This window comes from Accipiter gentilis, chromosome 25, assembly GCF_929443795.1.
Source record: "Accipiter gentilis chromosome 25, bAccGen1.1, whole genome shotgun sequence".
Classification (NCBI taxonomy): domain Eukaryota; kingdom Metazoa; phylum Chordata; class Aves; order Accipitriformes; family Accipitridae; genus Astur; species Astur gentilis.
In genome coordinates, this window is record NC_064904.1 from 18,216,869 (window position 1) to 18,244,539 (window position 27,671).

The 27,671-nt window shown below is 39.7% G+C and overlaps 2 protein-coding genes across 4 annotated transcripts in view; one reads left to right on the forward strand and one right to left on the reverse strand.

Moving 5' to 3' along the window:
* Positions 1-485: 485 nt before the first annotated feature.
* On the reverse strand, positions 486-10,664 carry AP5M1 (adaptor related protein complex 5 subunit mu 1). The gene is made up of 8 exons (XM_049828407.1): positions 10,413-10,664; positions 5,648-6,293; positions 3,873-4,100; positions 3,183-3,322; positions 2,343-2,428; positions 2,124-2,239; positions 1,758-1,854; positions 486-663 (listed from the first exon to the last, which is right to left on the reverse strand). The coding sequence occupies exons 1-8, from the start codon at positions 10,478-10,480 to the stop codon at positions 566-568; spliced, it is 1,479 nt and encodes a 492-aa protein (XP_049684364.1). The 5' UTR covers positions 10,481-10,664; the 3' UTR covers positions 486-565.
* EXOC5 (exocyst complex component 5) overlaps positions 10,608-27,671 on the forward strand; it is a 29,314-nt gene continuing 12,250 nt past the window's right edge. For 2 of the 3 annotated variants that reach the window (XM_049828404.1, XM_049828405.1), the window contains exons 1-11: positions 10,608-10,755; positions 15,621-15,712; positions 19,098-19,245; positions 19,653-19,847; positions 24,056-24,120; positions 24,562-24,590; positions 24,744-24,853; positions 25,338-25,382; positions 25,482-25,622; positions 26,727-26,809; positions 27,266-27,475. In XM_049828404.1, coding sequence (XP_049684361.1) covers positions 10,729-10,755; positions 15,621-15,712; positions 19,098-19,245; positions 19,653-19,847; positions 24,056-24,120; positions 24,562-24,590; positions 24,744-24,853; positions 25,338-25,382; positions 25,482-25,622; positions 26,727-26,809; positions 27,266-27,475 — 1,145 coding nt within the window. In that variant the 5' untranslated portion in view covers positions 10,608-10,728. The remainder of the gene's footprint in view (positions 10,756-15,620; positions 15,713-19,097; positions 19,246-19,652; positions 19,848-24,055; positions 24,121-24,561; positions 24,591-24,743; positions 24,854-25,337; positions 25,383-25,481; positions 25,623-26,726; positions 26,810-27,265; positions 27,476-27,671) is intronic. The other variant, XM_049828406.1, reaches the window with a different exon arrangement.

Sequence of the window (27,671 nt, forward strand, 5' to 3'; positions counted from 1 at the left end):
CCACTTCTGCTGACAGAGGCAATAAAGACTCTTGTAATGTCTCTATTTTTAGAAGCATCAGTCATGCCTTACTCCCTCTCTTAAAATTCTTGTAAATTATTGACCTGTATGTATTCTGTACGCATCTCGTGAAAATAACAGAACTCTTGCTTTTAACTGTCCTGTTAATCTGGGGTCTAATCAGATTCTTGTGACTTCAGGCCAGGAGTGAGACACTGAAAGCTTTCACGTCCTGTGAGCTCTCTGGTTTACAAAACCAGTGAAGTAACTGGGAGTTCTGGAAGACATGCCCAGTCATACCAGCCCGTATCTATATCACCAGTTAACGTTAGAAGGGAAAGTAAAAGTGGCCACGGCAAGTACATTTCAAATTGTCTTCTCTAAGCTGCTATCCAGGACTAAACAATTTAAAACCAACTTATGTATTTAAGAGAGTGACCTCTTCTTTTTTTCCTCCACAGAAATTTTTAAGCAAACATACCAAGTACAAGTGCTAGAGAATATTTATTGTCACTGTATCATGACGTTACTCTCATTAGCTGTCTGTTTTGTTTAAATACAAAAATCATTCACAAGCAAATCGGTCAAATAAGGTTTTGTACACCATGGGTGCTGGTGCTTTGGAATTCCAGATGTAGTAATTGGAAGAAATCAGTTCCCGGGCTAAAAGAAAAAAAACAGGCAAGAAAAATAAAGGATTACAGGGTGCCTTACAATCAGACATTCCTTCATCCAAGTTAAGAGATGACTAATCCATCCTTACTAGTTTACAGAAAAGGTATAATGGCCTCTTTAAACTGTAAGGCTCTTATTATTATTTGAAAATCGTTTCTGATAATAAGACATTAAAGTCTCAGCTTCAATTACCTTTACTAATGTATCAGTCATCAGCTTAAAATTCAAACAGAGGTTAAGTCAAAAGCAGGTGGATGGGTTGGACTTTGTTCAATGAATATAAATTGCATACTAGATAGAAAACATACAGTATGACATGTTGCTTTTTTGTGTTACAATTGAGCACTGAATGTGACCTGTCACAAAATTAACAGTGTAGATCAGAGTTTTCAAAAGGCATTTACAGACTTCTGCTAACATGACTGACAGAGGTTGCAACAGATACCTACGAATAAAAAAGCTTCCATTAGACAGTACTGCTCAGATTTAATGAGTGCCTACTGTGTTCCCAATTAGTGTATTTTTGGTGCAGACTTGGAAGTAGTCATGTGTTAACTCAAGAATAAGCAGATTTGGTCTGCTCCACAGATACAACGTGGAGCCACATCCTCCAAGGGATGTTGGTGTGGTGACACTGACAGCAAGTCTCACCTTGCACGCCGGGGCTGAGTTCTGTAGCTGGGTATTGCCAATCCACATACCACCCCTCTGACAAAGCGTCCTAAACAAGGGGCCAGATTACGGAGAGGCATTCTCTGCCCCCCCCCAGTAAAAGTTCTGACATTATGCAGAGCATAGTAAAACATCACAGGGTGAATGGGAGAGAGCCCAAGAGAGACTGACTTTGTAACTGAGTAATAAGAGCTTTCATCTGAAAGGGAGATGCCAGACCCTACTCCAGGGATGTTTTAAGCATCACAAAAGAAAAAAACACAAAGCAGAGAACAAAATTTCTCAGATGTCCCAAGCAAATCAGGAAAAAGCTTTGTCCAACTTTAGCTACGTAATTTTAGTCACTGACATCCAGTTCATAAGCTCAGTACACAGTTTCAGTTAAATAAATGATATTTTTAGCAACTCACATGCAGTAATTTTGGGTTTTCCTGGTACAAAGATCTGAATAGAATGCTGGTCTACGTAACATCCAGTAAGTGTAAAGTCTGGGATCCTAAAACACAGCTAGAGAAAGAGAGGGAAAACATGATCAGATGCATATTGTCATGCTTGCTGTGCAAATACTGGCAATCTGTGTTACACACTCTTGGTGTGCAAGTACACTCCAAAATGACAGGATGTCAAATCCTGTAAGCAAGAAAACAGAAAACTCCATGCTGAGAACAAAGAGGCTAATAATTATGTCTGATTTAAAATCAATGTATCTTCATAGCCAATTTAAGATAATAAAAAAATGACTACTAAGGCCTCTTTTGACAGAGCCTGTGACTTACTTTTACATAAGCAGTGTTCCCAGAGCAAACATAATCAGTTGGGTGCTCTTTGCCTGCGGTGCCAAAAGACACGTTTCCAGTCAGAGAAACTTCCAAAGATTTAGGGAACTTCTGTCCTAAAGCCAGAAAAAGCATCTATAAGAAATTATACAGCTGTGCCTACACTATACAAAACTGACTTGGGGAGGAAGTAAGAGTGCATAGGGGTATTCTGCTTACCGATGACCCAAACCAGTAGGCTCTTCTCTCGTGACAAATCCAGTTGGCCATAACTAACTTTGTACTCTAATTGAGCGATCGGGCCCCTACAGTATGACAGAGGAGAAATAAAACCATTGGAATTAGTATAATTCAGTATTTGTTAACACCCATTTTGTTAAAGAAAGCAACAAAATGGTGAAAGACATTATTTATGTGCATACAGACAAATCATACCTATCTGAGCACACCGCTAATTTATTTAAAGAAATTACAGAGCAGGAGAAAATCACTGTGGTCTCAACCTAGTAATCATAAAAGAGCTGTTCATATTTTACTGTCTTTAGATCACTGATAGCATTTTACTAACACTATGATCATCATCAGCAACTTTGTATCGTTTCATCTTTAAATTTTCATTATAATTATGTGACAGCACAGTCATGGCAGTTGTCAGAAAGGCTTAAATGAAAACTACCGTTTTAATTTTAAATAACTATATTTTTGATAAGCTTATCTGTAGCTAGGATTAGCAGTCTTAAGGAAGAGGTAACCCTGGGTTGGAAGTGATCTCAAGACTTAATCCACCTGGAGAATCATGGCAGTGTTTCACATCAAAAAATACCACAAGGAAACAGGAGGCACAACAGAAGTATTCAGAACGTTACCAAATATTCTGGTACAATTCTGTATTCTGGAACTTAGAAGTAATTCCAAGGGGGCTTCCCAACATGTGCAAGGTCAGTGTCCACTGGTAGTACTTTGATGGAGCTTAATCTGTTCTATTGACTCCTGACAGGTTCACTTCAGGAAGATCACAGAGAAATGGAAGAAATTTATTTAGGTTTTCTTTATTATTACCTGTTGAAGAAAGGTATATGAGCTTCACAGTACTCAAAAGAATTCTTCACGCTTTCATGAAGCTTTAAATTGACTGTTATTTTTAACTGTGATCCCTCTTCAATGAGTTGATAACGTCCCAAAATTGGTGGAACAGGAACCTGGGAAAAACTATATTCATTCTCAAGATAAATTAACACCATCATCGTAAGATCAATTACATACTGTTTTCATTGCTGAAGTACTTTAAAAAATAACAAATGCATATTAATTGCTGACTGTGCCGAACTCTTCAGGCCGCTTGCAATACATAGATTTGTGGTATATGCACTTGACATCTCAGCCTGGATTCATTTTGTCTAATTCAGGCATCTAAGTGGTTCATTTAAAGTAAGAAAAGCTATGCCAAGCAGTCAAAGGTACTGGCACCTCGTGAACGTGACTCAGATGACTCAAGTCCTGAATTGCTTTTCAAGTAGTTCATTATATAAAAAACATTCTACCCGCCCATTCTCCTCAACTAGTGGAAGACACGCATATATCAGACCACTCTTCTGAAAAGCAAGCACAGGCCAGAGATCTCCTCCTTCGGTGCGAACTGAATATACCACCCATATCGGACTGAAGCTCATTCAGACATGTTCAACAACACAGGTTATTTTCTTTCCAGTTTGAAGACTGGAAAACAACAAGGGTCAGGGATGTTATTACCTGGGAAGTGTAGTAACACAAGTTGAATGAATCTGAAGGAGGAATGAAAGGAAATTTGTAAGGTCCGTTATACACAGAATCATCCAGTGGCTCAGCACTACTGGACATCAGCATGGCAGGGTCAACAGAAGTCACACAATGATGGACCACGATATCTTGGAGCGGAGGACCGTTAGTCGGGAGATTCAAAGTGAGGGTTACGTTTGGTGCAGATCCCTCTACGTCACACTTGAAAAAATGAAGTCAAGAAGTTATTCTAAAATATCTCACTCAAGTCAGAATCAGATGTTCAAAAATCGAATACAAGCATTAAAAAAAAACAACAAAAAAACACACACTAAAAATTTTCAGCTGGCTTCATACATTAGTACTGACAAATAATTTCAAAACAAAGTCCCTTTCCCATTTCTGTAGCCTTTCCCACAGTAGGACTAGTGATGCAGTCTTAGCTAAATGTCCCTTAATTGACAAGTACTCTTTAGCAAGAAAATAGCAGATAAGCAAGCCCAGGACTTGCTGTATAGCTACATCATTATGAATGTTACATAAACACACTTGGTGATAGTCTAATTAATTCAGTTACTTTTACAACATCCGCTTAATGGATTCAAGCATGCTATTAATGGCCACTGTGGTCCCATGTCAGCTTTCTCATGGCAACCACGTGCAGTGCATCCATTGTTGCGTCCCTCCGTGTGCCAGCTCAGCAAGTGCACGATTACACCAGGGCTTTCTTCTTATGTAAGGCCATCCACTCTGCGAGATGACCTAGAAACTTGTCCCTCTGAGAGCAGGAAGCTGTTCACCCCCATAATCCCCACCAGCATGGCTGGTGGGAAATAACCCAGTCTTCGGAAGCGCAGTACTTAGGTTGGCTTCCTTCGGAGATGAGTATCCCACCTCCTGCAAATAATTAAATTACCATGATCCACTTTATTAGGTGGTCTTTCTCCTCTTAAAACATTGGCAGTTACAAATACAGTGTACTGGGATAATATAGTGTGCTTCCTAAGCATAATTCAGAACAAAGAATGGTAAATACATCAATTACAGAAAACACAAATTTTAACATGTTTCATAATTATTATTGATCTATTTAGTCAATATTCCCCAATTTTTAATATTAAACAATGAACACCATCGTCACATACAAAACCATTCAAAATAATTATACAATCAGTTTCTTTCACCAGATTCTCTATCAACTGTTCTTATGTCAGCCAAACAAACAACATTTGTGGATTCAAAATGTTTTTGTAATATAATAAAGTAGGATAGAAGATTAAACTTTTGTTTGGTAGGAAAATTAATTAAAAATGCTCACATACAGACACTTGTGGAAGACTCATTCAAAAATTCTGTTTCTAATCATTATTTAAAACATTGCTTATTAGATAGCTGAAAATAAACTTGGTGTTAGCACTACCATTTCTTAGTCTCTGTATGCAAAGACTGTATAAAATTATTTCTCCCTATTTCATTTAAAATAAGAAAAACTTGGTGAAATACATGCAGTGAGGCTACCGCTGGAAATTAAAGTCTCATAAATAGTTACTGAAAAAATGCATGAAGCATGTGGGAAAAAAAACAGTAAAGATCAAAATAAAAACCACTAATGCATCAGTCTAATATGTAATAGTTTGTTACACTTTGAAATATTACAGTATCAGAAATTTACTCATCACATACCAAAGTAAAATGGCATGAGTAATTACTTTCCAAGTGTGCTTGCATGAAAAGTACTTCGGTCAGACTTGCACATAAAATGCTCTCACCTTGCAGTTTACAGCTCCATAAACTTGCCACATGTCCACAACATCTCTTTTGTCATACTGCATACACTTGACTTTTTCAGTGATAGAGACATTAACCTGAGGTTTGCCTTTATATGTGTTGGATCTCCAAGCTGGTTGATTCTCATCTGTAGGCATTTCCTGAATGTCATCAAATGAGCTGTTTAAGCTGCGTATGTTTGTGTTTAAGGGGGTGCCGAGTGGACAGGCCTGTATAAGCAAATTTCGAAGCTGGCCTATTTTCGCACTCATCTCAGCTTCATTTTTCCGACTTGGAGAGATGTAGTCCACAATGCCTAACAAAAGAGCCAGTCCTTGCGAGAGCCCTCTAACGGTAAGGAGGGGTGGCCGTGGCTCCAGGGTCTCCTCAACTAGTGGAAGACATGCATATATCAGACCACTCTTCTGAAAAGCAAGCACGGGCCAGAGATCCCCTCCTTCGGTGCGAACTGAATATACCGATGAATGATTGATGCAAGTACAGGTATCTCGATGCTCCACAAAAATATGGTCATCTATGAGTCTCAGTTCAAAAAGCAAGGCTTTAAGAAAAGCGCTGTCAGACGGTACAGGCACATGTGTTGACCCATTGAAGGTCTCGGCGCGTATTTCAACGGTGGGGTAACGTCTGTGACATAGAAATAAGAGCCTCTTAATGCTACACATCTTTTCCCACCCAAAATGTCATACCAACAGAGCTCCTAGAAGCAGAACCACACAATCCCTTTTCTGGCTATCAGAGAATGCAAAAGCATTACAAATGTTGATATAATCAGGGATGGGTTTCTCTTAGGTATTCAGATAACTCCCAAAGGTCCCCCTGGTCCTAAAAGTAACCTTGTGTAAGTGGAAGCCAGCAGCGTCCTGATAGAAACAGTGATGGGATCAGAATCTAAGTCTTTGTCAATAAAACTATTTCATGAGTAACTAGGATTCATTCTAGCAGATGAATTTTGACTGGAAACTTTGAGCAAACACAGTCATTTTTTTAATCAAATGTGAATCTGTCTGTCTACCCCTCCTGTTGCACAAAGGTATAGGATATTTAAACGACACTAATGAACCCAAGCATGACTCACACTAGTGCAGCGAAACTTCAACAGCAAAATATTTCTAAGAGGCAAGACCACACTGAAGACAAGTTTTCAGACATTTAAGAAAACAGATGTCCCACGTAATAAAATTCAACAGCTTTTTGCTAGATATAGTATGCTACTGCTGCAGCTTTGCTACTCTACTAAATACTATATTTACAAGACAGTATCATACAAATTACTTATATACAGGTTTTTCATTGCTCTTCTGAGCTTACACAATTGATCTGCAGCAGTTGCTGTAATTGATTAACAAGATTAACTAAAAACCTTTACAATATTATAAATCCAAAAAGATTTCACTGTACATAAGTCCAACTTTTCCAGTGAGGGCTGCATGGTTTGGTGGGGGGTGAGAGGGGAGCAAAATGGATTCCACACCGCGTGTGTAATGTATGTGACTTAAAGCTTTTATGACTGTTTGATAATTTCATTTTTTCAAGTATTGAGATGTAATCAAATGTCAGAGAGACACAAGAATTTGTGTATTTTAAAACTATGTTGCATCAACATATATCTTTAATTTCAAATTTCCTGGAGATAATGTTTGAGAAAAATCATACTAGCTGTTTAATGCTACATCTAGGATTTTTTTCTACATCTAGGATTTTTTTCTTCTGAAGCTGTATTATTTTTTAAAGGAGAGAGGGATGAATTTCTTCTGAAGCTAACCTAAATCTATCAAGAGGAACTGAAGAGTTGTCTTTTAATAAATAGCTGAGAAAAGAAAAATTATTACTTCTATTAATGCATTGGTTTTCATCCTTTTTTGAAACTGCAGACTCCCCTGCATCTCTCTTACATTAAGCTTGATAACAGGCTAGCTTTTCTACATTCTCTTTTGTGGATTCCCTTGGTAGTTATCTATGGACCTTCAAAGTACATATCACAGGTTACATGCCAGGCAGCTAGTTAAATCACTTTATGAATCATCTTGTAGCAGATCTTCTCAGGCTGCATGTTTGTTTGCGCTCAGAGCCATGCTTACACACAGACATGGGAGAAAAACATGCACAGATATACAAATGCCTTCATTTAGTCTCCTTTTTATACCATCTTTTTAAGGACACGTTGACAGTCTGTTTCTTAAATTGCCATGGAACTTGTAATCCCAGCAATGTGGTACTTTGTTTTATCTATGACCTCCATATGTAGCATCCCCCTTCTGCTCCTGAACACTTGCATGGTTCTTATCCTGTTGCCTCTAAGTCCCACCTACACCATCTTTTCTTAACTGAGTAGCAGAGTCTCTTGCTGGAGGCAGCTACACTTCCTGAGGCTTATTTTCAATGACTGTGCTTTTTTGTTTGATTCTTAATCAGGCATCTACAGCTTTTTTTTTTTGCTTTTTTTTTTTTTTTCCCCCGGTAAGGAAAAAGCAAGCATAGGCAGAGAGAAGCCAGAGCTATGAGATCCGTAAACAGGATACAGATGACAGTAAAATGCCTCCCTACAGTCTTGTGTCTATTTTGTAGACCAAGGAAACAGAGTGGTTTTGCAGCTTGAAAATTTATGAAGACTTCCAATGAAAGGTTGTTGGTTAGAGGCTACATGTAACCTTGGCGAGCACCTCCTATTTTTAGTCGATGTTTTAAAAACAAAGGAAGAGGAGATACTTCAGTCTAGTTTTGTCTTACTTATGGCCTAATCTGCCTGCTTCATTTGCTCAAGCTGTCCCCGCACCACAGCAATCTTCTCCTCCTCCCACTGAATCTTCCCAGCTTTAGCCGAGTCATTAGATGATTTAGTTAGCCCTTCAGATCTCAGTTTTTCAGTATTCTCTTCTAGAAAGTCATGAAAACTTAAAAAGATGAAAGTTTCCAGGGACAAATGAGCTTTGGTGATTCAAGAGAGAGACCATACTTGTTGCCTGAATTAAGTTATGATCAGCTCAAAAAAAAGTGGAATGCTTTGATGTCCCAGATGTCTTCTCTGAGGTTAAAGATCAGGGCTCACGTATCTCCAGCTGAGTGTGTAAGTCCCGAAACCAACAGTTTCCATGTGATCCGGCATTCTTTATATTGTCTGTGCGCTTTGTTGAATTTAAGGTCAGTTAGGAGGATAAACCTGGGGTTTCCACAGCCCTATTATTTCCTCTGGGAACTTGAAAGATCTAAGTCTGGAAATCACTTGAAGTATCAAGTCTAGTTTGCCCTTTTCAAAGGAGCACTATTCCTTGTCTCTGCTGCTTACTGTGTGACAAGTTACTTCACATATCCCTGTCACCAGCCCCCCCTTCATCCATGGTGATTACACTCTCAGATTTTTTGGGACAAGGCTTTCTCTTTCTCTGTGTTTGTAGAGGGGAGGCCTCATCTCTAGTCTTGTAGGTAATACAAGGACTATAGTACTAATCCTAAAACAATCAGAGGAATGTCCAATGTAGAGATCTGTCTGCACCTGAAGATGGAAGATAGTCTACTTGCTCTTTTTTTTTTTTTCTTCCCCCTCCTCCTTCTAGTTTCTCTGTTCAGTTTTACGGAAATCAGACTAGGATTGTAGGTCATGTCTACTATCCAGGTCTCTGTATTTTTCCTTTTGCTATCCCCCAGGTAGTTTTCCTCTCATTCTTTGGAATTGTGTCCTCAGAAATCACAGAGAATACAAGGAAATGGCAACAAATTTTGCCAGACCAACAAAAGCAGCCTGCCTAGCCCAAAGACTTGCTTAAAACTCTGTAAGGGTTCTGAATAAAAAGTCCTCCTTCGCTTCACTAACTTAAAAAAAGCCTGTCGTTGCATGCAAAAACTTAAAATCAAATGGAAAGTTCAATTTCTGCCTGAAATTACCTCTGCGCTGCCAGCTGCTCTGCTTCCATTGCTGTAACCACCCCCACAGGGCATCTGCCACCATCCCTGAGTCAATATAGAGATAGAGCACTGGCCACTTTTCTCTTTCAGCAATATCTAATGGTAGCTGGATGGCTTTCACCTCTGCAAACTGACTCGATTCACCTTCTCCTGTACTTTTCGCACAGTTACATAACAATACGAAGAGCAAATAAGCAAAATATAAGCAAAACACATGCTTTCTACTTTTCCCATTTTGTTCATCTCACAGTATTTTGTAATCACTATCTTATCCTTCTCCATGTTAGGACAGAGAAGAGGCAAGTAAAATCTTTACAGTAGCTAACAAAAAGAGGAACAGAGAAAGGGAAGCCATGCGCCAAATGCATAAGTTGTAAAAAAAAATAAAAATTAAAAAAATAAAAAAAAAGATTTAGTTAAAAGCGCATTATCCGAACCCAGAAATTTTCAAAATCGGGTTCAGAAACGTACAGCGGCCAAGCGGCGCGCTGGCGAGCGAAGGGATTTATTCAACATGGGCCTATTTCGCTACCTGAAGGGCATCTGTTTTCGGGGCCCGGAGGCAGCCCCGGCTGCTCTGAAAACACCGGCCCCTCCGACTCGACCCCGCCAGCCTTCTCTCTCTTCCCAACCTTGGCCGGGGAACGGCGGTCGCCTGCCAGCACGGCCAGAACCCCCCACACACACCTCCCCACACCCCCCTCCCCGCCGCGGGCCGCCCCGCCGAGCCCCGGCCCGACCCTCGGGCCTACCCAGGCCGCCAGGCCCGCGCCCCGTCCCCGCCTTCCCCCCTCCCCACACACACCCCCACACACACCCCCGGCCCGGCCCGCACGCCGTTACCTGGAGAAGAGCACGGCACCGCCGGCCCCGGGGTCGTGCCTGAGGAGCCAGAGCGCCCGCAGGGCCATGGCGGGGTCGTTGCGAAGGGGCGGCCGCCGCCGCCACCACAGCCGGGGCCGCCGCCTCAGCCGTGCGCAGCTCCCGGCCCCTCCCCGGCGGCGGCCGCCCGGCGCAGGCCCATTTCCGGCGGGCGGAGGCGGCGCCGCGGCGGCTGTTGCTGCTGCCGGGGCGGCGGGACACAATGGGCGGTAGCGGCGGTGGGCCGCTGAGGAGAGAGACCCGCTGAGGAGACCCGCTGCTCTCCCCTCCTACGGCCATGGCTACCACGGCCGAGCTCTTCGAGGTGAGCGCGGGCTTCCGTGGGCTTGGGGGGAGGCGGTGGCGGGGCCGGCCGGTTCTCTGAGGGGATGCGTCGGCCTCCCGCCGCGGCCGGGGCGCTGCTTTCCCCCGGCCAGCTCCCTCCTCCTCGGGCGGGGAGGGAAACGGGCCCTGCCGCCCGGGGTGAGTGCGGGCGCGGGGTGCCGGGACCTGAGGGAACGGGGTGTCGGGGTGAGGGGCTGAGGTGAGGCGGGAGGAGAGCGGGGGTGGTGCCCCGGGGGGGGGGGAGATGAAGTCCCTCTCCTTCCCTCGGGCGAGGGCTGGCGGCGCACCCTCACGCCTGGGCCTCCTTCCCCCGGGTCTTCGCAGCGGATGGGGTGCCGTTCTCAAGCGGGGTGACAGGCCCCGCCAGGCCCGGCCGCCGCTCTTCTTCTCCCGAAGGCACGGATTCAGTTGACCCCGGCACCGTGGTATCTGAGCGCGGCTTCTACTTTTCTGGCGTCGGGAAATAACTTCGCCCTCCCTTTAGCCGCTGCGGAACTGAGGCACGAAGGGACCGAATAGCTCGCCCAAGGCCGCGCAGGAGCAGGGCAGGAATATAGCAGGAGTCTGCCAAATTCCGCTCCCCCGGCCTGGACCACGGGCTCTCATGATATGACCTGGCATTAAGAGAAAGTCTTTGTCCCTACTTGTTAGCGCTTGGGGATGTGGTATCGTTACCAGGTATCCTGTATTTGCTCTCTGAGTCACTCAAGAGCCGGTTGTTCATTTGGTGTTTTAACACCGGGACACGCTTTGCCCAGCCTTCAGGAAAGGTCTTCCTGTTTTTCTGAAGGATCCTATATCTGTGGTTTATACGAATGCGTTGTGTGCACTTGTATTTATGAATCACTGTTATGACACGAGTGTTATGACTCACATCTTTTGGCTTGCATGGTTTAAAAAATAGCAAGGCTAATATACCATGTTCCAAGTGGTCAGATGCCAGGTTTTATACCCTCTCTACACCTCCCTAACTGTCCTAGGAGTCTGTTGATTTCTCAACGTGATGACAGTGTCATTCTGTTCTTTGTGGGATGTTGAATGTGAGATAACTTGGATGTGGGAAGAAGACTGTATGTTTTGGCTGCTTTGGGTCATGCAACAATTTGTTCCATTTTGCAATAGCAATAAAGATGAAATTGCAAAATAGGTGAGACCTTTGCCTAGATAGGGCTTGAAATGATGTTTTCCATTATGGAAGCCGGTATTTCTTTCTCTCCTGCTTTTGCTTCTCTTTCACTCTAAAGGCAAGAGAGGTTTTGTTGATGTTGACTAAATTAACGTTGCCTACTCTGATAGTTTGAAGTCACTGCCATATAGCTTAGAATCTGAAAATGTGCTTATTATGGGAGTAATCCTTAGCTGTATGCTGAGACCAGTACTTGATTGCCATGTTTTCATGAATGTGTGTTCAAAAGTAATTCTCAATATAGATATGCGACTGAGTAGAAGGAGCTGTGCTGAAAACGGACACAACATGGACTTAATTCTCCCTCAGATAACTCAAAGTGTAATTTAACAATTATTACTTCTAAACTGGTTTTTAATGTGGCTAGGTCCAGTTTAGTTTCATTTATACAGAGCAGATCAAACCAAGTTACCATTTACTTCAGGCATATCTCTTATTAAATCAGTACTATTGGCTGAATGGATAGGATCAGGTTAATTTATCTAGAGCTAGAGGGAAGTTCAAAGCTGTGGAGAAATTGACTGTTGGGGCTCATCTGATAACAGGCAAAGGACTTGCAAATGACATTTGTAATAGCTGATTTTCAGCAATTTCTGCAGAACTGGATAGGAGACTTAATGTAGGAATTAGGCTGTCAGCTATAGGTAACCCTATTATCAAGACAGCATTAAAAAGAGCAAATGTATATGGAAGATACGATATACAAACAAAAATAAAAGTTTTGGATTTGCAGTGGAACCTGTGAAATCATGTCTTAAGAAGACACTGTTGAACTTAGTTTATTGCTTATAAATCAAGTAGATTATTTTTAGCACATCCTTTGTGAAAATTTGGAGGGAAAATGCTCATTTTGTTTCTCTGTTGGTCAGTATTCTGTACATAATAATATCCCCTGCAGTTACTATTTCTTAAATAATAGAGAACAGGGGTTATATGATTAAAAAGCTGAAGGACACATCTCCTATGTCAGTGTTCTTGAAAAACAGGTATTTTCCAGCTTATTCTCCTTTAATATATTACTACACTTGCATATAGCAGTGATTCTGCCATCATTTAGTCTAACTGAACTAATTAACACTCTTTGCTGATGTGTCAGGTTGTTGAAACAAAATGCAGGTTTATAAGTTTTTCAGAATAGCAGATGTTGCAGAAGGAGAGAGGCAGACTGGGAGACGGGATGAGCATTGCGAAAGAGGGGGAGCTCACGTGAGTGCCCATGCTATGGGAAGGGCAGCAGGGGGGACTGGGCTGCTGCCGGTGCAGTTTGGCCTCGTGGCGGGTTGCGTGGCACTGAGTTTTGGGGTCAACCACAGTATTTGGTGCCAAGTGCCCAGCTGGTTTTGGGGATGCAGGGGGGGTGAGCTGCAGGTACTCTCTGTACACATGCACTCGAGAGAGCTTTAGAGGAGTATAGAGGCATAATGGATAGAGAAAAATTGGTGTGGGTTTGGGTTTTTTTGGGGGGGGGTTTTTTGAGCATCTAGGGCACGTGTATCAGATTTCCTTAGGAGATGAGGCTTTGCTAGGCTTACAGAAAAACTGTGTAAATGTTGGTTTTGGGAAAAAAAAATTTTCAAAGTTATGTGTGTGTATGTGAATTATCTTTTAGTGTGAACATCTGAAGGAAGGGAGAAATCTAGAAAATGTTATATACACACACAGAGCATCAGTTAACAGTGCACCCTTTATATAGGGTTCTTCCATAGCGCTGTACCTGACATTGGTATCCTTGCAACTAGAGTGGTACTCCAGCTGAATTACGGGATCTTCAGAGGAAAGATTATGGTTGTGATTTTCATATAAAGGAGAAGTGCTGCGAAGAGCAATAAGGTAATTGGGAAGCTGGAAGACTCCCCTGAAGGGAATGTTACTGTATTGAATGGCTCATTTCACCTAAAATTAAAATTGCAAAAATGTTCCGAAACATTTAGATGTAAAGATGACCTAAGGAGAGAATTTACACTTGGTCTGAAAACACTGCATTATAACTTTTGATGAAAAGGATTCGCATAAAGGAAACTTAACATTGTATATCAGGAAGAACCGGGTTAAAGAGATGAGCGACTGGCAGAGAAATGGTTTGTGTGTGGTATCTTCCAGTTATTTTTGAAGCTTAACCAAGGAGGCTGAGCAAAACACAGTTCCTCTAGTCAGTCTTTGGATGAGGAGTTACTGGGTGATCTGTTGAAAGGGTGAAACTTCTGTCCTGTCTAGTAGGATTCAGGGCATTGCAAAGTATATTTTAAAAACTTTTATCCTTCTGTTTAACAGCGGGGCCTGACTAGATGGGGCATAATGTGTTTCTGAGGAATGACAAACCTTGAACTAGCAATATCTGCTTTTCAACCCTTCGTTTTAGTTATTAAAATAACACTATAATGCTGGTTTTCCCCTTCCTTATTACTTCTGACAAGGTTTTAGACCTTTTGATACAGGAACCAATTTGATACCTGTGGAGGTCTGTATTTTTTTTTTTATTCTTTTTTTAAACCAAGCTTTATCAAAAGCAGTGGTCACATGTTTCACTATCAGAAATGAGTTGTGGCAAATACCACTATTAACCAGAGCCACTCCCAGGTCTGTGTTCGGTTGTGTTTCACAGTTTTAGAATCATTGCTGCATGTAATTTAAAAGCTTTCCATGAAATCCTGGTGGTTGTGAAAATACTTTGCTTACTGATCTTAGATGTGCTTATGTTAGCATCTAAACAATGCTGCTAGATTACCAATGAAGCTGAAGTGATAAATACTAGTTTTTTAAAGGATAGGTGTTGGGCTATGTTTTGAGTATTTAGTATTAACTAAGTGAAGAAATGTTTGAGCTGGTTTAAGTGTTAGGCCAACTAAAATAGGAGGTCTTGGTTTTATAATGAGGTCTCTGCCTTCAGAAAACATTGCTGGGTGGAGAAATAATCTTAACTCTTCACCATTGTGTGGTATTTTTATGGAAGATACAGCAAATATTATGGAAGAAACTTGAGTAACCTTGTGTTTTTAGATCAGTCATGCCGTGTTTTTCCTTCTTGGGAAAGTGCATCATCTGTTTTTATGCTTGCTTTGTTTTTTTTCTCCTTTTTATCTGCTTTGTTTCTGCAGCTGCAGTTTGATGTTGCATAGTGTCGAGTGGCAGTCTCTCACTGTTTTTGCTATGGGGCAGTGCCTTGGTCAGTTCTGTTTGCGATGCGCTGTTGTGAACTGCATCAGAGAGTTGAACACCTGCAAAGAAAACTTACTTTGCGACACAATTTTTCGGACAGATCAGTTCTCCTGTCTGATTTGCTGCACAGCTGATGGCTGGGTCTTGTGATGTAATATCTCAAATCACTGTAGCTGCTGCATGGTTCAGACACTTTGTAATGACAAGCCATAAGCTCACCTGGAAATAAGGACAGGTGATTTAGAGGCAACTCTTCAGAGACCTGCAGCAAATTCTTTGCTAGTAGTCTGGCAATATATAGACTAGGTGTTCAAACCCACCATATTAAGAACGGTGTTCTCTATATTAAATATGTAAACATAAGAGGTGATGGGGGAATTGTCAGTACTGTACTTGCTCTTATTGTAGTAAAGCTTCTAAATGCTTTCAAAATGATGTGTAAGCAGCTGCTTAGGGAACAACCTGCTGTGGCACATCATAAGGAGTTTTTATTCTGTGGCTAGGAGCCTTTTGTGGCGGATGAATACATTGAACGCCTGGCATGGAGAACACCTGGAGGAGGTTCCAGAGGTGGAGAAGCTTTTGATCCAAAAAGGTAAAATAAAATTGCTTAATGGTCCAAGTGAATGCATCTCTAATTGTACTGTTTTGTTACACATATACCAGAAAGCCTGTATGTAGTGTTGGTGTGTGTCCAAGGAGGTTTTCATTTGGGAGAATTGCTAGAATTTGTGACCATAAGCCAATTATTCAGAACCGATTATTCAGTAACAAGAGTAGGGAAAGGCACTTTCTGATTTAGACCTTTTGAATGAAGGAGAGAATTGATGTTGTTTGTCCTTGTCAGACATGAATGTTCCAAAGCACTAGAGCTGACAGATTAAAGCATAATATGAGGCTTCATTGCTATGATAGTTAAGTCAATTTAATGAGTTTCTTGCTAGTTTAGCTCCCTGAGCTGGCTTGTTGTTAAGACCCAGTAGTTTACAGTTTTGGTGCAAATAAAGAGCACAAACAGGTAGTATGGGAAGAAAGGTGGGAACGTAGCAATGTTGACTTACATTGTTTCGAAATGAATTTGTGTGGTATAGTCTGAATCCAATAAGCAGCTTGCTGCTGTGGAATGGAGATGATGGGCTTGTGCTCCTCATCCTTTCTCTTAGCTTCACACTGTGATGGCTCATCTTGAGCCAGGTCTAGGCACATGATCTCATAATAAGCTAATCTAACTTACTAAAATGCCAGAAAACTAACCTGACAAGAAAAAAGAAAAAAAAAAAAAAAAAAGAGCTTTTTTTTCTAGTTGCATTAGCAATTTTGTGGCACTAGAAAAGCCTGGGAGCAGGTGCAAAGGGAAAAGAGGTCGTGTGTCTGTGAGCCAGGGGTGAGAAGGAATGTGGGTGTGGAAAGGAGCAAGGCTGGGGAAGTGAGGAAGGAGGAGGTGGTGCAGGACCTTCTTGTGTTTGTGGTGAGCTGGCTTGGCTCTGTTGAGAAACCTCACCCTAAGAAGCCAGCTCTCTTGTTACTGGCCTGGCATTGGGTGGTGCATTGGTAACTCAGATGCACAATTTCATACAGCAGTGTTCACATCTAAGCTTCTGTGCTCCAAACCTCTGAATCTACTTTTGTTTTGAAAAGAGTAATTCTTTCAAATAGTGCTACTATTTAGCTTTTGTACCAGTATTGGTAGACTTTTGAGAGACATAATTAACTTTTCACACGATTGTAACTCGGGAGATGAGCAAGTGCAATAGCTGTTCCTTAGTGACTTCTCATCCACGTGATCTTATTCCAGATTGAGATTGTTTGTAGTAACCTGAGCTAGAACTCTTAAGTTTAGGAATTACTAACTTCATTCTGGAGCCTGTATCCTATGCAGAGCTTTACAGGTGCTTTAAGTGAGAGGAAGCCTGGAAATATACATTGCTTCCTGTGGCTCTTTCTCCACAGTTGTGCCTAGTATATACTTTAGGGTAGTTAATGATTTGCACCAATACCAACTCAATTTAACCTATCTTCTATATTTCTGCTGGTTTGCTTGTGTTAACTTCTGTGATGCACTTTCATATTTTCCAGGACAAGTGGGAGAATCCTGCAACAGTAAATATTTTTCCTGTGGGATCTTCTAGTATTGGGCAGGAAACCAAAATTAATATCAAAAAGAAACAGACCTTTTGGTGTATGTTTTTTCTTTTCTGTTTGTAGAAGATGATGATTTGGTTTCGTAGAAAGAATGTTGGAGTCTTTATTTCTGTTCTGAGAAACCTGACCAGCAGCTACCTCTTCTACTTGAGCATTCTTTCCTCTCTCAGTATATTGAGTACTCTTGCTGAATAAGTGCTGAGTTGGCACAATACCTGTTTAAAAAACAAACCCCAAACTGAACTGAATCAGCTTGTTAAAATGAATAGAAATTGTCTGCACTTCTCTAGGTTTTTCTTTGAAAGTATGCTTTGTGTCACTTCCTATCATTTAAATTTTATTTTAAATATACTTCTGTAAACTTAAGTCTGTTCCTTGTGGTTTTGTGTGGAATCTAATGCAACATGCTTACTCTTGGGCTTCTGGCAAGCAGGAAGTGGAGGAAAGAAGTCATAAACATCTGCCCCAATCCAGTTTTCTTTAATAAGCTGTGCCTTTAAGTCACTTACTGTTGTAAAGGTATCACTTGAAATAGGTTTTTAGACCTATACAGTGAAGAAAAAGGCAGTTCGCATGCTCTGAGCAGCAGGGTGAAAGCCAGTCATTTTAGCAGCAGAAGTTAAAACTGAAAATGCAGTGACCCTCCGTGCAACTAAAGAGAATCATGTTAGTATCATTTAGGTGTTGCTCGGAGAAAGCTCTAGTTGTTGGCCAAGAGAGGTACTGTAGTTGTTACTGGGAAGGAGTCCTGTGAAGGTAGAACAATACGTTCTACTTTTTCCTTCTGGTTGCTGAGCCTCTAGCCTGTGCATGGGGAGCTGGGAGAGGAACACCATGCTCGTTCTGCCTTTCAGCTGCACTGCAGGTTGGAAGGGCTTCACATTCACAATATACCTTCTGAACAGAGTACGTGTAAAAATGCAGATTCTTGAGTAGTCTAGAAATAGTTCCCTGGAAGGAATTCCCATTTCCTCTCCTCTTCTGCTTTGACATTAAACCTGGACAGCAGATTGTCAAATCTTTCATATGTTTTTGGATATTAGCATGAGTTTTATGGCTGTGGAGGATCTGGGAATAATCCATTCCCTGAGCGTCAGTGACTGGTATGTTTACAAAAGTGTAAGCTGAAAAGATGACTGGAATTGGATAGAGTGGCAAAAAGAGGAATGAGAAAGAGAGAGATTGAGAATGGAATGAAAAAGAATAGAGGAAACTTAAGAATGCATTCAGATGTACTGTGTTTGTGAAGAGTAAAATGTGAGTCTGAAAGAAAAATCAAAGTGGTGGGAAAGGGCAGGAAAAAACCCCTTTAAAATGGTATGTGTTACAAGAAGAAAAGAAGTGAAGTCGGGAAGCAACATGGTTATAACCAAAACAACATTATGAGGCTATATGATGGCATTCGTTGCCTATTAATAGGATGCTGATTTAGAAGTTTACAGTAACATGTACAGGAGAAAGTATTTTCCTGTTATAGCCTATACATTGAAGGGATGTAGTGGCCTAAGCTCTCTTTGCCCTGATGAGACTTATTTAGGGAAGATGGGCATATAGGGATTTTTGTACCTGTGGCAAAGCCATGTTCTTAAGTGATTGGTATATAGGTATCCCCATCTCCCCTGGCCTACTTTTTATGTGATCACATAGGTTTTTATGTAGGCATAGAGTTCTACGCAAGCAGGGCAATGCAATTTAAAACAAAATGGCATTTGTAAGTTAGACATGATTGTATCAGCCTTGTAGGCAAGTTCTTTTCTTAGTTTTTTTTTTTAAGCTCTCTGCAGAAGACAATGTCTTTCGAACTAAATCCTGCTTTCCTGTATTTTATTTTAAATCAGATTATTGGAAGAATTTGTAAATCATATCCAAGAATTACAGGTAATGGATGAAAGAATCCAGAGAAAAGTGGAGAAACTAGAACAGCAATGCCAAAAGGAAGCAAAGGAATTTGCCAAGAAAGTACAAGAGCTGCAGAAAAGCAACCAGGTAAAATCTAACGAGTATAGTTGGTGCTGAGCTGTGCAAGTTTTAAAAGCATCACATGCTCTATTAATGTTTCTTGGTACAGCATGCTACTGTTTGAGATAAGAATAAAGAGGGTTTGATGGAAAACAATTTCCCCTGTCAAAGGGGGCTTATCTGCATGTTCCATTAATGAGTGTTAGCTATTCTGAAAGTAGCTAGTCTTCACAATAGTTTAAAGGAAGATACTAAACTTTAAGCAGTTGTGTGTTCTTAATTAGTGGTTCTGAGTAGTTCTGTAGTTCTGAGACACAGCACCTGGAAAGCTGATGCCTGCATTCAGTATGCTTCTTACTGAAGTAAATCTGGTGTTTCCTAAAGTACAGTAAGTGGAAATCATGAGTTTTGTGTCCCTGTCTATGTTCTCCCAGGTTGCCTTCCAACATTTCCAAGAACTAGATGAGCACATCAGCTATGTAGCAACTAAGGTCTGTCACCTTGGCGACCAACTGGAGGGGGTAAACACGCCACGGCAACGGGCTGTGGAGGCTCAGAAGCTGATGAAATACTTTAATGAGTTTCTGGATGGAGAGCTGAAGTCTGATGTTTTTACAAACTCTGAAAAGGTAAGGGCTGTCAGCGGGATGAAAGCAGTTCAAAGCAATAAGCAGTACTGCCCTAATTACAAGCTGCTACCATGACTTACCATGGTCAGACTTCAAACCAGTGAGTGACTGACTTGTTAAAGTTTCATTGTTCTGAAATGTAAATTAACAACACTAGGCTGCAGATTGCTGATAAAGCATTTGTATTCAGTGATGCTTAATGTGGCAATGTTGGCATTTTTCATTTTATGAAATTATCAGAGATTTGAGAAACGCTGGGAGGGCAACTTTAGAGTGCATACAATATCTGCCTTTTTCCTTTGAACCCCTTGCTTCAGATCCACCCTGTAATGCAGAACGTTTCTGAATACAGCTTCTTTGTGAAACTTTACTCTGTTGGGTCAGTCCACTGGCCTTGGATACCTTTTTGTCACAGCATGCCTTTGGGCTTTGTATAGTCCTGTGGTTATGTCTCCACCCTCTGAATTTAGAGGAACCGGGCAGGAAAACTTCAAAGAAATGTTAAAGCATTTTGTTGTTCTTATGCTTCAAGAGTATGTTCATAAAGCAAATATAATCTGAATGGTGTGGCTAATAGAAATAAACTGAAGGAAAAGTGTCCAGCTGCAAGCAAAAGGCACATGTAAAGTTATTGGTTTGGGTTTTTTTTTAGGTGTGTCCTAAAGAATTTTCCCGCTCTCCTTAAATTCTGTGCAGTGGTTTGATTGTAGTCAGGAAAAAGTTACAGTATATGAGAACAGCAAAAACTTGGTTTGCACATTCAGCAAAAAATATGTGCTTGAAATGCAGCTCATAAAGTACCCGTGAATAGGTTAATAGTCATCCCCTCTTTACTGAGCTGAAGGTATCTCTCAGGGAAATGAAAAACTAATCATTTCATATAGTTGTATTCCCAAGAAGTCAGCTGCATAGTGACTTTCGTTTCATGGTCTGTGGGTATATGGTAATTACCAGTTGATAGTTTGCCCTAATCAAAGAGGGAGCACATAAAAACTTCTCAGACTTCAAGGAAAACAGAAATGTTCCAATGTAACAAAAGTTCTTCTATGGACAGCCTTTTCCAGATCTGTGTAAGTTAGTCTTTTTTTTAATTATTTTTTTATTTTCTCCCTAAGTAGAAATAAAACATGCATTTTAAAAATACTTAATGGCAACATGGTAAACAACAAAGCATAAGTTAAAAAGAAATATGCCTGTTGAAAAGTCTCATATAGAATTCAACTTTCACTCTACTTATAACTTAGTTTCATAATACCTTCTGTTGGAGGATCTGAAAAAACTGGTAGATAAATAGGGTAAACCTGGAAATTGGTAAACAAATTAATCTTTATATACCCTGAAGAATAATAATAAGATATTCAGCAAATCTGGAGGAAGACAAATGTAGTAAAGGCCAGAAGTCTTGTGTCAGTTTGCAGAGGAAGTGTGTGGGAACATGAACAAGATTTTCTGGATACAAGTTATCTTACTGAGACTAATTTCAGTCAAGGTAGGTTAGTACTGTTCTGTAACTTTTTGCCTCCTGGTTTAAATACTAAATAAAGTAGTGTTTATAAAAGAACCTGCCTAGACATGTGTTATCACATCTTAATACATCCTTGAACTAAAAATAGTTTTAAAGTATGAGATAGTAATAAGTATTCTTCAATGTAAAACCTTAATGCTTTGTCAGTGTCTTCTGATCTTCAAACTGATGTGGGTTTTAGTGTTTTGGAGTATGTTACAATTTTTGTACTATCGCATCCCTCACAAGTGTGGGTTTTTCTTTGAGACATTGAGGGCAGGGGATACTGTGAAAGGAGAGGCAAGAAAAGAATTATAATGCAGTTATTTCCTAGGTCAGTTCTTAAAATCTTTTGGATTTCTTTTTTTCCCCCCCTACACTCAAGTTGTTGCTTCCCATATTACTTTCTTCTAGCTGTACTAAGCAATTTTTAACTTATCATCTCTGTGAAGGTTTTTCCTTGCTAGCTTGTCCTGTGTTACGTACTGAGTGTCTTCATCCTCTGAATCCTTATCACTTCCCTTGCACTGCCAGCTAACAAGTCCCTCTCCTGTACTGAAGAGTCTTGAAGTGAGCAGATCCCTCCAGTTAAAACAATTAAGCTATCAAAACAATCTAACAGCTCACTTGTTTATCATGCAATAGCATTGTCCTGTGTTTAATGTTTACTATTATTCTTACATCCTTTTTGCTATTTATGTTCTGCACTCAACTTTATTCCGTTATGCCTTTTAACTTGTTCATAAAAGTATTTTGTTTCAAAATTCTCTTGCCATTATTTGTCCATGATTTTTCAGATTTTTTTCCAGATATGTTATAGCATTTAAGTTGTATTTTATAGAATCTATATTTATTTTGGTTTAATAGTTTACAGAAGCCTGATACAATTAAAAATGAAATATGTCTCGATTTAAGCAGAAACCATGGAGAATTGATTTGTCATGGCTTCTGTTGTGCATAAGAAAAGGCCCTGAATTCAATAAAATCTAAGTTAGTTAACAGCTATTGTGTGAAGAGGAGACAAAGAAAATGTTGTGTTTATGGGGTGATTTGGGTGTGGGGTTTTTTTTTTGTAACATTGGTGAATAACTGCTAATATATACACTATTCTAATGACATCAGTATTGATCACAATTGTTAGGTATTAAAGTTGCTGTAAGCTAATAGAAATAGCTGCTGTTTCATTGGATTTATTTGAGGAGCGTAGCTGCTTTTGACTTAAGAGGCTATTGGAAGCTGACAGTTCAAAACATAAGCTGCTCTTAATAAGCAGAATGGATATAATTTATGAGAGCCCCTATTTTTGCTGAACAACCAACCTAGCATGATGTGCTCTGTATTCTTACCTGTCTCTCTTGTTCTATTCTTGAAAAATTTTAATCCCAACCTGCTCTAAGTGGTGGGAGAATAGGATTTCATTACTTCCCTTACTCTCACTGCAGTTCCCTGGAACATGACTAACAGGAAAAACAAGACAAACTGTATGTTCTCCATGTTCTCTGTTGTATCAACTTATAAAGGTTTTGCTGAATGTAGTAGCTAGAGCTTTCATTGCCCCCTTCGAGGTGCTTTCCAGTCACCAAGACAGCATAATAAAGCCTGTAAAGCCATCCCAGAGCTGTGTCTGGTTTGGGCCAGTCAACACTGTATGCTTAAATCCACTGAACTTCAGTTGCAACCAGCTGTATTCCCCACATTTTCAACTTGCTGTTTTTTATGGTTTCAGTCAGCCTAGTGAAACTGTCACTAAGCTCTACTGAGGTGCACTTCCCATGCTGATTGATCATGGAAGAATAAATGATAAAAGGTTTTGCTGTCCAGGACAGAGCAGAAATTTGCATGCCGCATTAACTTTATTTGGTAGCTTTTGTATACATGTGACTACTTCTATTCTGTAGATGCATGATTAACTGACTTTCTTCTTGATCTTTGCTTTGGTCCTCAGAGTTTAGAGTTTCAAATATAGCTTCCATTTCTCCTTCCTTGGGAGAAGGTGAGGTACTCCAACTATGCTCTGCTTTGATCCCCTTTTTGCCCTTCCTCCCCTCTCCATGCCAAGCATTGTCATGGCTTTTCTGGGTACAGCTACACAGCTAATTTCATCAATTGCAAAGAATTCTCCAGTGCATTTCCTGACATGTATGAAAGGGTTGATAGCCATTTCACTTCTGAGTTCAACAGAGATCTCTTCTACTTGGGTGTGATTCAGTAAGACTTTTATCCTAATCCCTTGTAAAGTTTAATGTTGCAGTTCAGCCAGCTCTGTGTTACAGCTATATATTTTATTCCCAAATGGAAGTGTGCAAATTTTCATGAGATTGCTTTAGCCACATTCTGATCTAATCAGCCCTGAGGAATCTTTGGTCTGCAAGCTGTACAGCTACGTTGGCATAGTGTGGTGATGAGTTACTTGTCCAGGTAGCTTAGACACCTACATAGACATGCAATGTTAACATGTAATAAAAGACTTCTAATCATGTTTTGACCTATATAATTTTATGTTAAAAAAACACCCCAAAACCTTAAGCACCATAAAAGTACATACAGGAACTTAAAGGGGGTGATCTCTTCCACAGGTATATCAACTCAACCAGCTTTAGTTATAGGAATGATATGTATGAAAATTGGACAGTGGAGGGGGAGGAGAGATATAGCCCACGATCAGATCTCCTTTAATAATTCTGTCATGTTTTACTCTTAACAGATTAAAGAGGCAGCTGATATTATTCAGAAACTGCATTTGATTGCACAGGAACTGCCTTTTGACAGGTAAAATTCTATCTGAACATCTTTAAAAAGAAAAAAAATAGTCTTCACATAGCTATAATTTTCTGATGCTTCCCTTGTCTACTTTTTTGGTGCTTTACTTAGTGATTCATTTAGCTTTTGAGATGGATTGTGTGCTTATTTCTGTCTCCTCTATTCTCAAATTTGTGTTCACAAACTCATGTTGTAGGATCATCTTTAAGTACACATCCTAAACTGCTTAACAGACTTTTCATGGGATAATTTTGCTGTGCTGACTTAATGCTAGATTTGAATTAGATGCTTGTAGGTTTTTATGGATATAAAGCATAACACAAAGATGACAGAAAAGTTACACATGTTTTCATTTTTAAGTAGAGTGCCTGTTACCCGTGATCTAGCATGTCTGTGATTTCTCTTGTGATGTGGATTTGAATTTAATCATGGTATTTTTGTTGTTAACAGGTTTTCTGAAGTAAAATCAAAGATAGCAAGTAAGTTATCTATGCAGTTCAATCCATATTCCTATATTTGAATTGTTAAAGGTGATTAAAGAAGTATGCAACACTGTCAGTATTACAGTTTTTGTCAGTGCTTGTATTATGTAGCCTGATGGGTTTTTGTTGTTATCCCCTTTCCCTCTCCAGGTAAGTACCATGATTTAGAGTGCCAGCTAATTCAAGAGTTCACCAGTGCACAGCGGAGAGGCGAAATCTCAAGAATGAGGGAAGTAGCAGCAGTTTTGCTTCATTTTAAGGTAAAAACTGAGGAGTTTAATTTAAATGAATACATAAAATAACCCATGATACAATAAGCGCCTGTTTTAAGTAAGCACATTTGCATGGGCACAACCACCGTATTGGATAACACATATAACTTTAAAAATACTGAGATGTTCCATCTGAAACCAAATGCAGGGGAATAGAAGAGGCAGATGATGGGGGATTGGAGGCAGTGTCAGTAGAGCCCATTCTGAGATAATTTTGTCTTGTATGTGTGTGAACTGACTTTCATGCTTGAGAAAGAGTATTGAAACCTGTGGTGTATATCCATGTAGAGTGGGTGATAAGTGATGTTACCTTAGGTTTGTGACAAAAATGGGTTTGAAAGAGTCTACGCTTTTGATGAATCTATGTTTTTTGCAATAACTTTTTCACAGGGGTTGTATTTCCTTGATTTCATTCTATACTGAAAGCATGGAGAACCTCCTTTAACCCTGAGTTGTTTTGCTCCTTCCATAGGGCTATTCCCATTGCGTTGATGTGTACATAAAACAGTGTCAAGAGGTAATGCATTTTGTTTTACATGTATCTCTTTGGGTGTTGATTTATTTAGTCATAAAGGTGGTTGTAAATATATTATGAAATGTGCTTCTAAAACCCTAGGGTGCGTTCCTGAGGAATGACGTCTTTGAAGATGCAGCCATTCTCTGCCAGCGAGTGAATAAGCAAGTCGGAGAAGTCTTTAGCAATCCGGAGACTGTGCTAGCCAAACTAATTCAAAATATCTTTGAAGTTAAACTTCAGGTATTTCAATTTTTAACATGCTGAAGTTCATTGAGGAAGCTTTTAATCCAAAAATATTCTATCTAGTAATAACAATTAATGAGAATTTACAATATTTGTAACCTTGTATGAGGATGTAGAATCACAGCTGATTGCTCTGTGATAATTCAGACAGATAATCAAGCCTATATCAAATAAAGCAGCTTGTACTCTGAATACAGTGCAACTGAAAATACTCAAATTCAATATGTAAAATTATAAGAGAATCAGTGTGTTTGTTAGCTAATTTACAAGATGTCACACGCATATTTGATTTCTTCTGTATGCCCCCTACCAAGAATATGTCAGGAAAAGAAGTTTAACATTTAATAAGTATCTTTAATCTGTTAATTCTTGGAATTGGGTTTCATGTGTGAGGTTAGCATTGAATAAGCAAAAATAACTTACGTTGTGAATATTGTCTCGCAGCTAATGCAATATGTATGTGAAAGTCTGGAATAGTTGAAAATATTAAGTTTACCATCCTGCAGATACACTCCTTTAAGTGTGTAACATCAACAACATGACTATTTGTTGCAAAAAGCAATTTCTCTGTAGATGTTATTGTCCTTATAGTATAGAGATTGAGCCTGTGTTTCAACCCCAAATTTGTGTGTCAGTTTTGACTTAGTATTTTATGGTGAATAATATTTTTGTCCAAATATTCAATGACAAGAAGGCTCTAAGCTTGTATCTGCTTTGTGTATGTATTATGATAAACAAATATGTAAGCATCTCCTTTGCTTACTGTCAACTGCAGAAATGCCCCTAGGCCTTTGGTGCTTTTGATTCTTAAGAGGGGATTTTGTGTTTGTTGGTCAAGCATATTTTCAAAGCAATCTGTCTTTTGTCTTTGCTTCACACACTACTGCTTTGTATTGTTAAATAATTTTCTTCTAGAAGATGCATTTAACTCTATCTGTAGATAATGCAGGATCTGTAAATTAGAGATTTAAAAACAAAGAATATATGAATTACCTTAACTAAGATATACACTTTACAGTAAACTACATATAATCTAGCAAGTAGTGAGAAGGACCTGTTGTTGTTAGTTAATCTTCTAACTGATGTACCCAAATTTTACAGAGTTATGTGAAGGATCAGCTAGAAGAACACAGAAAATCGGATGCAGAACAGTATCTTAAGAATCTCTATGATCTATATACAAGGTATTTATATATTGATGATGAAATTATTGTTGTAGATATTCTCTTATAATGGATTGATTTATTATCAAGATGTAGGAGGAGAAGCAAAAAATGTAAACTTCTCATAAAAATTTAAAATTTTTTATGGCCGTTAACCTTTACAATGATTGCTTTACTAAAGAATTTAAAATTGGTATTATTATTTTTAATGGGAAGTATTTAGTATAGTGATCTTTGAGAGTAATTTTAAAACTGTGCAAAAGCCACTCTTCTGCATCTCACTGGCGACTTGATTGCAATTGTACTGTAATGTAAAAACATTAATTATGAGAAATTCTTTACTTAAGTGTAGAGCTGCTAGAAGTCTTAATCACAATCAGGATTCCGTTGTGCTGTGTACTTTACAAACATGTAATGCTGTAATTCATACAAATTCAACCTTTTCCTCCTCTCGCCTTCTTTTTCTTTTGCATAAAGAACTACTAATCTGTCAAGCAAATTGATGGAATTTAACTTGGGTACTGATAAGCAGACTTTCTTGTCTAAGCTTATCAAATCCATTTTCATTTCCTACTTGGAGAATTACATTGAGGTGGAAATTGGTTATTTGAAAAGTAGGAGTGCTATGATTCTGCAACGCTATTATGATTCCAAAAACCATCAGAAGAGGTCCATTGGCACTGGAGGGTAAGTTTCTTCTGTGAAGTTTCGTACATGTAAAATGGAAGGGAGGTGGTAAGGGGAGAAGCATAGTATCTGCCATGTCAGATGTACAGTGATGAACTGCAAAAGAGCAGGCTTCTAAAATGACCTACAGCTTTTTATAATTTGCTATCACTTTATGTTAACTTCTGCTAAAAAGTGTATTGCTCTCAGTACATGT

Excerpts from the sequence above, each read along its gene's own strand:
- AP5M1 (XM_049828407.1), bottom strand. The coding sequence starts at position 10,480 with ATGGCCCTGCGGGCGCTCTGGCTCCTCAGGCACGACCCCGGGGCCGGC. Across the intron at positions 6,294-10,412 it reads GGTGCCGTGCTCTTCTCCAG|ACGTTACCCCACCGTTGAAA; the intron begins GTAACGGCGTGC and ends TCTATGTCACAG. Across the intron at positions 2,240-2,342 it reads CCTACTGGTTTGGGTCATCG|GACAGAAGTTCCCTAAATCT; the intron begins GTAAGCAGAATA and ends TTCTGGCTTTAG.